The sequence below is a fragment of the Hipposideros armiger genome, unplaced genomic scaffold (genome assembly GCF_001890085.2).
Source record: "Hipposideros armiger isolate ML-2016 unplaced genomic scaffold, ASM189008v1 scaffold_477, whole genome shotgun sequence".
Lineage (NCBI taxonomy): Eukaryota > Metazoa > Chordata > Mammalia > Chiroptera > Hipposideridae > Hipposideros > Hipposideros armiger.
Genome location: NW_017731827.1, coordinates 353779 through 366901, shown reverse-complemented (window position 1 = coordinate 366901; position 13123 = coordinate 353779). Strand labels below are relative to the sequence as shown.

Below are 13123 nucleotides of genomic sequence, written 5' to 3'. Positions count from 1 at the left end.
GGAGGGCAGTGTCACTGGCCCTCATATGTGGGATCCGAACCGGGGCCCTCTGGCATCCCAAGCGAGTTCTTAACCATCGCGCCACTCGGCCGGCCCAGGGTCAGCAGACGTTTTATGTCAGCAGACATTTTCTGTAGAGGACCGTGTGTTTCAGCATGCTGGCTATGTGGTCTCTGCCATAGTCCCTCAGTTTTGCTGCCATAGCCTAAACGCAGCCAGAGACACCGTGCAAAGGAAAGGGTGTGACTGTGTTCCCACTGAACTTAAAATCTATAAGCACAAATGTGGCCGCCTGGGTGGCTGGCCTGTCCCTGGTAAGTCAGGGGAGCTTTGGACTGGAAGGCAGGATCCCCGGACTTCAGGTGAGGCTCTGCCCTCCCCAGCGGTGAGACCCTGGATAAGGCATTTAACCTCTGCGGCCCAGGGCTCCACCGGCAGGGGTGGTGAGGATGCAGTAAGAATGAAAGGGGATGTTGGATGCCCCTGCTTATCCAGCGCCTGGCGCATGGCGAGTGCCCAGGAATGTAATCCCTGTACTGGGCAGTGTCTGCAGTGGGTAAGCATGGCCTCTGGAGTCAGAGCGCTGTGGGCTTGAACCCTGGAGCATGAATCTAGACTAGACCACCAACCCCATGACAAGCAGTGATCGGGGCCCTGCCGATCTAAAATGCTTTTTGTTATTTGATAGATTGCTGTACTGTCACTTTATTAATTCATTTGTTTATTTAAAGAAACACATACATAGTGCTTTGCATGTGCCAGGCATTGTTCTAGCATATGACAAATGTTAACATAGTTAATCCTTTCAACAACCCTATGAAATACGTTTCATCATTATTACCTCTGTTTTACAGATAAAGAAATGGAAGCACAGAGAGGTTAGGTAACTTGTACAAGATCACACCGCCAGTGGCAGAGCTGGGATTTGAAGCAGAGTTCGTGCTTTATCCCTCTGCTCTTGTTATGAGATGCTTCTCTGCATCCAAGACTTTCTTCATGGACACAGGGCCGGGTCATGCTGCTGCCCTCGGTCCCGAGCCCTTTCCGCAAATGAGTTTACCCCTAAGGAATGTTCGGTTCACTTAGTCATCACCTGCCCCCTATACACACCCACATCCCATTTGGGGTAATACCAGTAATTGCAGTGAGGCAAATTATAATAATTGTAACAGCAGTACCTAACATCTGTTGAGGGTTATCAGGTGCCAGACACTGTCACCATGTCCTGTAATCTTTCCAACCACTGTATGAGGCAGGTCCTGTTATCATCTGCGTTTACACGAAGGGAACACTACCAGGGGACTTCAGCGCCCAACTCTGAACCTATTCTCCACTGCCTCACCTTATAAATAAAAATAATGACGCTAGCTAACACTGGCTGAGCTGCTGCTATACGCCAAGCCCTGCTCTGGGTACTTTGTACGTATCATCTCATTTCATCCTCAAACAACCTTATGAAGATGGTCTCTTAAACCCGTTTGCAGATAAAGAAATGGAGGCACAGAGGTCAAGTTGCTTTTGCAAGTTGCTGCGTCGCTCAGATGTCCCTTTAGGAATGGAAGACTTTCCCTCAGCTGCTGAGAGGGCTGCCTGCACGGCCTGGGCTGGCTGCAGCTGATGACAGCCACCTTGCCCAAGGTTCTGCCCACTACCTGGGGTGGCCTTTATCCGATAACTGGGGCATAAAGGCCCAGCCCTCTTTCCCCCCAAGGGGCAGCTTTGAAGGGTCACCCAATCTTCAGAGCTCCCTGCAGGGTCAGCTAAGGCTTCTGTTGAGACTGCATCGCAGCTCAACTGCTCCCCTGCCCTGTCCCGCATCCTCCCTGCCCTCCCACCAGCGCTGATCCCAGGGATCCTAATAATCATGTCAGAGCTGCTTCCTGGGGACCTGGACCATAACTGTGGTGGGGCCAGGATTTGAACCTGAGCTCCACACCTCTGCCATCAGGGGCCAGGCCTGCAGAGATCTCTCCCCGAGGCTTCAGCGGCCCCAGTTCTCAGGGCTGGAAAGGGGTGGGATCTGTGGGGACCAGGGCTGGAAGGGGCAAGTAGGGAGCCTCCTGACGTCTCCCCCACCATCAGGAAGCTCTGCTTGTTTCCAGGAGGCCTGATTCCACCCCGATCTGGCCAGAACCAGGGGTGCAGAACCCAGGACAGTACGATTGAGGCAGGCCGGGGTGCTGGGTTTGGAGATAGACCTGACTTCTAGGTCTCGGCCCTTTCTCTGGGCTGTTTTGATCACCACCTAACTCTACATCCCCTTGCCCACCCACCACCCCACTTACCACTCTCACTGCCACTAATGGTAGCTTTGAAGGAAAGCCTGCTGTGGACTCTGCCACGGTCCCCGAAATGCCATGTGCTTCCTGCAGCTGTCTCGGCTCCTGGGGTTCCTTCTGCCTTGAAGCACCCAGACATCCCCCACCCAGGGACTCCTGTGGGACTCAAGTCAAATGCCTGCTGTGGAGAGAGACCCCACGGTGGCAGTGGGCATGGTGGGAGGACTCTTCCCCCACTCTATCCACTTGCACAGTGTGGCAACCTTTCCCCAGAAAGCACGTCCTCGGAGACTTCCAACAGCAGCGGATCTCCTCCTATGGGAAGCCTCTTCTAGTCACTGCCCCTCACTTCTACAGGCCGACCTGGGGGCTCCCTCTCGGGACTCATCAGGGCTCGATTCCTGCCTCTGTCTTAGTATACAGTTAGTTCCATCCCTGTCTCCATCTGCTGTGAGCTTCTCATCGGAGGCTGCACCTCACTCAGCTGTGATCCCTCAGCCCCCAGCACAGCCCCTGCTCAGGCAAGCCCAGGACACGTGGTCAGGAGCTTCTCACTGCCCTCGCTCCTGTGGTTTATCAGCCTCTTTGGTCAAAGGTTGTGGGGCTGGGGGAGAGCTAAAATCCCCACCACCTGAAATTAGGTTTTTGGCTATCTGTACTCCATGGACCACAATCACCTTTTTTGTATGTGCCAACTTCGCATCCATGAACAGGTCTAATCGGAACTTCCCCACGGCCCTGTGAGATGCACTATCCAGGAAGCTTTGGAATCTCAGTCGTGTCTGTGTTTCAGCCCCTTCTGCACAGAGTTTGTGACGGGCCTGGTGAAGTGGCTTGGGTTGTCCGAAGCTGTCTTGCCAACCATGACTGCTTTCGCCAGCGGCCTAGGAGGCGAAGGAGCGGACATGTTTGCTCAGCTTTTATTGAAGGACCCCATCTTGAAGGATAACCCGTTGGTGATCACTCAGGTACACCCACCACCCGGGTGGCGGTTTCCAAGGAAACTAGAACACGATACTTCCTTTCACAGTCAGCCTGAAAATCACTTCTAGTGGGGTTGGGTAGTTGAAAGATACACTATTTCGTCATCATATCATATAATGATCATAGCTAATGTTGAATTGTCATTATTGACTATTGATTTAATTTAGAGCTTAAATAGTGTTTATTATGTGCTAGCACCGTTACAAATACTAACTCATTTAATTCTCAGAGCAACTTGATGAGCTAGGTAGTATGATCATCCTCATTTTATAGATGAGAAAACTGAGGCACAGAGAGGTTAAGTAACTTGTTCAAGGTCATGCAGCTGATAAGCGGCTGAGCCCAGATTTGAACCTTGGCAGTCTGACTCCAGAGTCCGTGTTCCTGGGTACCAAGCTCTGCTGCCTCTCTTTTCAGAAGCAGCAGCTTTGGTGCGTGCCCTTGGGCACGTCACTTGCCTGCTCTGTGTGCAGTTAAAGCAGGCAGCTTATGACACAAGCTGTTTGATGGGCCCAGTAAACAGATTTAAAGCAGCCCTTCCCCTTCGTTTCACTCCCTGAAATTCCCACACATTTATTTATTTGCTTCCTTATTTGTCTGGCTCACAACTAGACTATAACACAGAGCTTTTTTGTCTGTCTTGTTCTCCCACTTAGTAAGAGTCAATAAATATTTGTGAGATGAGCGAGGCTGATTCCATATCAACTTATTGCCACTTCCTGTTCCTTTTCCCCCAGGACCTGCTGAGCTTCTCACTCAAGGATGGTGAGTTGATTTTTCTTTGGTTCTGTAAATTGTGGATATCCTCTTTGCCCTCGGCCAGTAAAGCCGGAGATGGGTGTTGCCAGCGGTGGCCTGGTCCCCCGGGGTGTTTTTAGTACAAGAAAGGAAAGGGAATCCTGTATTCTTGGGGCCCTGGTGAGCACTTCATTCGTGCCAAGCACTGTGGGGTGCTTCTTAGCCGTTATTTCATTTATTCCTCACAGTGCCCTGTGGTTTTATCTTCTAAGTAGCTCTTGAATCTGGCCCCTTCCCCGTCTCCACCTCCCACCCTGGTCTGAGCTACCATCAGCCCCCTCCTGGATGACAGCAGGGGTCTCCCCACTGGTCCCCTGTAGCCACTCTGGCCCGCGGTTCGTCCTCCGCCCTGCAACCCGGATGACCTTTCCCGGCACATATCTGACCACACTGCCTCCTGGCTCCATCCATACCCATCCACACTCACGGCCACTCCTGCTGCACTCAGGAAAAAGGCCAGCCCTTCCTGGTGGGCCGGCCCCTCCCCCACCCCACCCCTCACTGCCCTCCCTGTCCCCCCTTCCCACGATGGCCGCCTCCAGTGCGCCCTGCTTTGGGCGCCATGGCATCTTTGCACATGCCCTTCCCCTGGCTGGAGAAATTCCTGCTCCTCTTGCCCAGGTACTTTCTACCCCTCCCTCCTGCCTCCACTCAGGCATCACTCCCCCAGCACCCTGTCAGCCATGGTTGCAGGTGAATTCCTAGTTACATGCTTCTTTGCTTGGTAACTGGCTTCCCCTCCTGACCGTAAGCTCCATGCGGGCAGAACCCGTGCCTGATTTTCTTCACCACGCACTTCCGGTGCCTAACACAGCACCTGCCCATGAGCACACTCCATAAAAACTGTTGAATGAATTGATGAAATGGATCCTAATGCTCCGTTTTGTGGATGAGGAAGTCAGCTCAGAGAGGTTAAGCAATTTCCCCAAGATTGCTCCGTAAGTGGCAGTGCAGGATCCCACTGCATTCATTTCCTAGGGCCGTCGTCACAAATGACCATAGATGGGTGGCTCAAAGCAACAGGAACTTACTCGCTCCCAGGTCTGAAGACCAGAAGTCTGAAAGCAAGGTGTCAGCGGGGTCTCACTCCCTCTGAAGGCTGTAGGCGAGAATCCTTCAAGCCTCTTTCGGCTGCTGATAGCTCCAGGCAGTCCTTAGCTTATGGCTACATCACTCCAATCCCTGCCTTCATCTTCCATGGCTTTCTCCTCTTCCTCCCTTTCCTCTCCTCATCGTGTCTCCTATCAGGACATTGTGCAGGGTGTCCTCATCTAGAGAGCTCTAACTTATTTACAGCCATCTCCCCCTTACCTGTGTTTTATTCTCTGGTTTCAGTTACCTGCGGTGAACCGTGGGTCGAAAATATTAAACGGAAAATTCCAGAAATAAACAATGGATACGTTTTAAATTGCACACTGTTCTGAGTAGCATGATGAAATCTCACAGTCCTGCCCTGTCTGGCCCAGTACATGAATCATACCTTTGTTCAGTGTATGCACACTGTACACGCTACCCTCCCATTAGTCACAGAATAGCCATCTCAGTTGTCAAATTATTTATCAGAGAGAGAAAGAGAGAGAGAGAGACCACATTCACATAACTTTTATTACAGTATAGTCTATAATTGTTCTATTTTATTATTGCTTATTGTTAATCTCTTACTGTGCCTAATTTATAAATTAAACTTCGTCATAGCTATGTACATATAGGAAAATATAGAGCATATAGAGGGCTCAGTTATTGTACTATATAGTCCACGGTGGGAGGCATCCACTGGAGGTCTTGGAATGGCGCAGAGAAGGTTATGTCATGTGTTCAAGTCCTTTCCCACAAAACTCCGTAGGGGCAGGGCCCTTGTCTGAATTGTTCACCATTGTATCCCAGCATCTCCAACACTGATGGGCACATGGAGGGCATTTAGTGTTGGGTGGGTGGATGGATGGACGGATGGACGGACGCATGGGTGAAAGGATGAATGGATAGAAGAATGATGGCTGCATGGATGCATGCATGCATATATAGACGGATGGATGGAATTATGACTAGATAGAAGGATGGATGGATGGCCTTTTTTTAAAACACGAGCTTAGATACCAGCAGGGTAGTGTGTATGAAATTTAGGGGTAAACCATCTTCTACAGAGATTGCTGGGTAGGGACACCCAACAGAGGAGGAGGCTCTCAGGGCTGCAGGATTTCTCTCTGGCTGTGAGGTAGGGTGATTAGCCATGAAAGCAGCCTAGGAAATCAATATGAAAATCTGCATTTCTCAGAACTTCCTGGAAGGTTGACTTTTACTGACAGCACTGGGATCTTAGTCACAAAATGATGCCATCTCGGCAGCCGGGTGGAATATTTTGTGTGTTAATTATTTTCTTCTCCTCTTCCAGTAACAACCCACAAAGCTCTTTGCCCACACAACTGAAAAAAATAAGTCTTTTGTGTGTGGAAGGTTAAACTGACTCTGAGCTAACTCTAACCCGGGTTTCTCAGCCTCAGCACTATTGACTTTTGGGGCTGGATCATTCTTTTGTTGTGGGGCATCCTGTGTACTGTAGGATGTTAAGCAGCATCCATGGTGTCTATTCACTAGATGCCAGTAGCACTTCCTGAATTATAACAACCAAAAATGTCTCCATACATTGCCAAAATTCCTTGGGCAGGGGGTGGAGGGGTGTCAAAAACAGGCCTGGTTGAGAATCAGTGCTCTAAGACCCCAAATTTGGCCATCTCAGGTTGGGCTGGTTTATTTATAGTTGGTAATCTTTATAAGTTATTCTAGTTACTCTAGGTCCTATACGTAGGTTGTGAATTATCGCATCGTATATAATCCTCAGGTCACCTTCTAAAGTAGGTCCCGTTATCCCCACTGTCAGGAGAGGAAATTAGGCTCAGAAGGTTAAGTCATCCTGGACTACATTTTAAGGTTTCAAAATTTCACTTAGGGCAAAGTGAACCTGGTTGGTACCCAAGAAACTTTAAACTGAATCATGGTTTTTGCTCTCTGTACTCTAAAGCCAAAGATAGCATCAGCTTTAAGCCGTGGGACCCACATTGGTGCATGCCACATGGGCCATAACAATCTTTACCGCTACCTTGGCTCCACTTTCTGACCTGGTCTTTATTACGAAATTGCAAACCCTACCTCCCCGGTGAATCAGAAAGGTCTGAGGTGAATTTAAGTGCACCGTAACTCAAACACTTCTGTCTCCCAGGGTCATAAAAGTGGTGCAGAAGCTGCCGTTGGGTTTCTTCAAGTCCATGTCACGTTGAACTTTGAAAGTTCTTCCCTGGGAGGCGAACAGGCACCCTAACTCTCTGAACTCTAGGCCCTGGGCTACAGGTATACATAAAGGTGACCCTTCACCCTGAGAGCCTGTTCTTTGGAAAATCTTGAGGGTGGGGCGTCGACCCAGGGACTCTCAGCTCTGCCCCCAGGGGCAGGAGTGTGTCAGCCTCCCACAGCTGCTGGGCAGCTCCAGTGCCCACCCCAGACCCACAGCCACATATTGTGGGAGCCCTTGAAACTCAACTAGTCCCTCTGGCCTAGGATGACCAAGGCCATGTCCAAAGTCACCCAGTCTATTCAGACTACCCCTGACCTTGGTCCTTCAGGTGGGTTTCCAAAAATGCTGGCCCGGTCGCTAGACTGGGACATAAGCAGTGCTCAGGAGCAGTGGGGGAGATGTGTGTCGTCCCACTGTCCTACTAAGCGGGCTGGGAAACGTCAAGGCCTGACCCAGGTTCAAGGAGAGGCCAGGAGGAGGAGCAGAAGTCAAAAGCCATGGGCAGGCTTGGGAGACGTGTGGAAGATAGTGTCCTGCTGTCTTATAGCCATGGTTCACCTGTCTACAGGGCGAGGCTAAGGGCACAGCCTCAGCAGGCAGACTGCCTACTTCACTACTCGCCAGCTGGGTGACCCTGGGCACGTGACCTGAGTTCTCTCTGTCTCAGTTCTCACTTTGATTGAATGGAGACACTAACAGTAGCTGCCTCCTTGGGTGGCAGTGAGGACTCAGTAAATCAATACATGTAGAAGGCAGCACCAAGCTGTTTAGAGTGAGCTAGGGACAAATCAAGCTTCCAATATTAATATGACTATTAACCATAGGGGGTTTCTGCCAGAAGAGGATATTTCTCATCCAACATAATCATCCTCCCCTATTTGGGCCTCTCCCAGCAGATCTATTTGTTCGTTCATTCATTCATTCATTCATTCATTCATACATTCATTCATACAGACGTTCCATTCTTCACTCATACAAAAATGATTACACATCTGCTTTGTTTTAGCCACAGTCCTAGGTGCCAGGGATGTGCAGTGAATTTGGAGCTTATAGTCTAGACAGGGAGACAACAAACAGGTAGGCAAATTTAAAAATCAAGTTATAAGTGGTGATAAGAAGAAAATACCTCCTGGTAAGGGAATAGAAAGCAATGGAGGGCAGTCAGGGAGGACTTCTCTGAGGAGGTGACATTTGAGGAAGGAACCGAGTGAGGAGCAGATCTTGGGGAGTATATTCCAGGTATTGCCAAGAGTGACTCATCGCTGTGAGAGATGACCCCACCCAGAGGAAGAGAGAGGCCTTACCCAGTAAACTCGCTTTCTCCTTTGTCCCCTGGGAAAGCAGGACTCAGAAGGTACTGGAAATGAAGACTAAGTCTCAGCTGAAGGTGGCAAGCAGAAAAAGGTTTTTGGTGCTGCCAGAATGGGTGGGCACATCAGAGGACACTGGCAGACAACGGGTCAGCTTCAGTTAGTTAATGAGCCAACACATCTTAACCTACTAATTGCCAGACATTGTCCTGGCCCTGGGAAACAACAAGGAAAAAAGCAAAGGTTTCTGCCCAGATGGAACTGACACTCTGATGGAGAGATCCAGACAGTAAACCCATCCACAGATATAACAGTGGTGGGAAACACAGGGTGACTGAGGCATGGGCTGCACTACTTCAGAGGCTGATGGCTCGTTTAAGGAGGTGATAATGAGTGGAGACCTGACTGATGAGAAGGGACCAGCCAGGTAGAGCTCTGCGGGAGGGGATTTCTATTTAGAACAGCATGTGCAAAGGCCCTGGGGCAGGAATGAGCTTGGCTTCTTGGTGGAGCAGATACTAGTATATGAAACTAGGACTGATAAAAAGTGAGATGGGAAAGGGTGGCAGAAAGGGGCCAGATAATATACACCTTGTGGACCATGGGAAGAAATGTGGATTTTATTCTAAGTGCATGAGGGAGCTGTTGGAGAGTTTCAACTTGGAGGAGAGAATACGATCAGGTTTATGATTTTAAAGAATCCTTCTGGCTGCTGTGTGGCAAATGAAGTGCGGGCACAAGCTTGAAAGATTAGGAACCAGTGAAGTGGCTTGTATTGGGTTGTCGGAAAAGTCATGACGCATGTTTATGACACATGGCACTAGTTCATTTTTGGAGGTACTAGAGTCATTCGCATCTATGTTGTTGCTATGTCATTTGACAGCTGACAGTTTTAGCTTTATTTTTTTTAAAAATTGAGCGATTTGGTTGAGTTTTCGAGATTTTACAAGTTGAAGATGGAAGACCAAACTGTGCATTTTTGCCGTATTTTACTGTTTTACTTCCATAAAGGGAAGAACACAAGTCAAGCTTGTGAAAAGTTGCATGAAGTTTATGGTGACAATGCTCTACTAGAACACCAGTGCCAACGATGGTTCACGAAATTCCGTGCTGGTGATTTTGATCTCAACAACGCTCCTTGGTCAGGAAAGCCCACCGAGGTTGATGATGACAAATTAAAGGCATTGATTGAGTCAAACCCACGTTACACAACATGAGAGATTGCAGAAACCTTGAACATCCATCATTCAAGTGTTTATGACCACCTGAAGAAGCTGGGATACGTAAGCAAACTCGATATTGGGTTCCACATGAACTCAAAGAAGTTCATTTGACAGCACGTATAAACATCTGCAATATGCTCATTAAATGTGAGGAAAACGATCCTTTTTTGAAGCGACTGATAACTGGTGATGAGAAATGGATTGTTTACAACAATGTGGTGCGCAAACAGTCTTGGTCCCGATGTGATGATTCACCTCAAACGACGTCGAAAGCAGACATTCATCAGAGGAAGGTTATGCACTCAGTGTGGTGGGACTTTAAAGGTGTCATGTTTTTCGAGCTCCTACCAAGGAACCAAACAATCAATTCGAATGTGTACTGTCAGCAACTGGACAGTTTGAACGAATCCATCATCCAGAAACATCAAGAGCTTGTTAATTGTAAAAGAGTTGTGTTCCATCACGACAACGCGAGACCACACACAAGTTTGATCACCCGTCAAAAATGATTAGAGCTTGGATGGGATGTGTTGCCACACTCACCATACTCGCCTGACCTTGCGGCGTCAGACTTCCACTGTCTCGCTCTCTTCAAAACTCCTTGCGTGCTAAAACTCAATTCAGATGAGTCTGTAAATCAGCACCTTGTTCTGTTTTTTGCAAATAAAGACAGGTCCTTCTATGAACAAAGAATTATGAAGCTCACTGAAAGATGGCAAAAGGTTATCGAACAAAACGGGCAATATATCATTGATTGATCTTTGTTCTTTATATAAATAAATGACCTTTGAAAAACAGACAAAATACGTCATGACTTTTCTGACAACCCAATAGTTGAAGAGCGATGGTGGTCATGGTGGTGGTGGCAGGCGATGGCATTGGAGACGGAGCACAGTGGTCAGACTGTGGATGTATTTTGGAGGTGCAGCTGTCAGCATTAGCTGGTGGATTGGATGTCAGGGGGACGGAGAAACCAGAAGAATCAACAATACCCAGGCTTTTGGCCTGAGACCCAAGACAGGGTAGACAGGCCCTTGAAGAGTGAGTTCCCCACCTGGCAAGTTGGCCAGAGAGCCAAGATCAGGAAACCCCTGTGTCCTGGGTAACCTGGCACTCATGCCCCTCAACTGCCAATAACCACATACCTTAAATAGGACATCAGTTCCAAGCCCAGCAACCTGGCCATCAAGGTCCTTGAAATGACCCTAACATGAGGCTGACATTCTAGAGCCTCGTGCCAGACAATACCTTGGGAGGTTACGTGTGCACTTGGCAGCCTGTATCACTGCAGCCTTAACCAATCAAATATAAATTAGTGGCTAATTGTAATTGCCAACTAATCACCATGACCAAGGCTTGGTTAATTTCCACAGCTCGATTATCACCTGGGTGTAATCGTCAACGATCCTATTAGGGAGCGGGGAGCTCCTTTGTTTGGAGCTTTAATTGACCTAGTAACCCCAAGACACAACAGGCAATTATCTGTTCCCCAGCACGTAGACAGTCCCACAACTGGGGAGGCAGCCAAGGCCAGCTAGGCAAATGCTGCCAGGCCCCAGCTCACTCTGAGGACTCGAATTCAAGGAAGGAACTGGTTTATTTTGCAGAAGCTGAAACCTCAGACTTCAGGATTTGGGGGGCGGTGTCATTTTGAAGACTAGCCACTATTGCTTTAGTATACCATTACTGCCCGGCATTGCAGACACCCAAACAGAGGAATCCAAGTCTGTAACATTCATTATGGGCCCATCATGGACCAAGAGTCCTCTGCTCAAAACTGGTGACTCCTACTGTATTTCTATTTTCCACCTGAGTGAGAAGGAGCTATTTGCCCAAGGTCAGACGCACACATAGAATTCCTACCAAGGTCCATCAAGTCACGAATTAAATATTTACTCTTTGTGCCAGTTGCTGTTCTAAGGGCTGGGGATAGAGCAGTGAAAAAGAATACCCTCTTAAAGTTTATGTTTCAGAAGAGAGACAAACAAACAAACAAAAATGAATGGGTATGCTATCAGTGATGATTGGTGAGTTCTGTGAAGAACAAAAATGCAGTGTGAAGGGATAGAGAGTAATGTGGGGGCAGGAAGGTCCCTCTGGGTGGGAGACGTTTGAGCAGAGACCTGAATGAGACGGAGCCCCGCGTGAAGATCTTGCCTTCCAGGTAGTGTACAACCCGTACAAAGGCTCCGTAGCAGGAACATTCTAGAAGGTGAGGTCGGGGAGTTGACCAGGGACTTTGAGGGAGGGTTTGGATTTGGCTCTAGTCGTGATAGATCTCAGGTCTAGATTACAGTAATACCTTGGTTTGCGAGCATAATTTGTTCCAGAGACAAACTACTCATATTGCAAGACATGGCTCGTTGACCACGTTAAAATGTATTAGAAAATGTTTGCTCGTCTTGTGGAACACTCGCAAAACCAAGTTACTCACAATCCAAGGTTTTACTGTATCTCCAAGGAAAGAAGGGAGCAAAGTGCGAGGAGCCCTGACTGGAGTCCCGTCTCCAGGCTTGGAGATATTTCTGGGCTTGGGGAGGAACCAGGGAGGGAAAGAGACCCAGAGGAGAATCGGGTGACAGCGCTTCTGTTTCTCCTACTCCTGACCCCCAGACCAGTAGTTCACAAACTGGCTATGCACGTTCAGAGACAGTTTCCCAGGGTCCATCCCAGACCTACGGAACCACGATCTCTTGGAGGTGGTGCTCATTGGATCTGAGAAAGCTGATGAGTAACACCCCTGTTGTCCCCACCAGAGATTGGAACCAGTTGAGAGATTTCAAAGGAGTGAGGCAGATGGGGCTCCAGTGTCATCTGATGACTGGAGAATATGGCGGCAGTTTGCCTGGTTAAATGTGCTGGCATGCCCTCCCTGAGCTGCCCGGCTAAGCTCACTCTGTGGTGGAGTGGGCAGGCAGGCGGGTCCTAGAGAGAAGAGAGAATACCAGGTGGGACCCAGTGGGGGAGAGGAGGCAGGCAGAGAGCGGGTGGGCCAGCCGAGGCAAGGAAAGGAGGGTCCTGTATACCCTGCAGGGTCAAAAAGGGGTCAACCCTTTTTTGACAAGGTTCTCAGGTAATGCTGATGTCCCGCCGGAATGCACAGTTTAGACAACACTCCTCGCCATCACACAGCCCACAAGGAAGGTGGGTGCAGAGTAGCTGCATGCCAGGCCCTTGTGACTGTCCCTGTTTGTCCAAAAGATCCAATTGGGAGGAAGCCTGACAGAGATTTGAATCATAAAG

At 48.9% G+C, this 13123-nt stretch overlaps 1 protein-coding gene across 1 annotated transcript in view; it reads left to right on the top strand.

Annotated features, from left to right (window-relative positions):
• Positions 1–13123, top strand: part of TMCO4 (transmembrane and coiled-coil domains 4) — an 88190-nt gene that overhangs the window by 16352 nt on the left and 58715 nt on the right. The window contains exons 4-5 of the mRNA XM_019666654.1: positions 3073–3247; positions 4001–4028. Of these exons, the coding sequence (XP_019522199.1) occupies positions 3073–3247; positions 4001–4028 (203 nt within the window). The remainder of the gene's footprint in view (positions 1–3072; positions 3248–4000; positions 4029–13123) is intronic.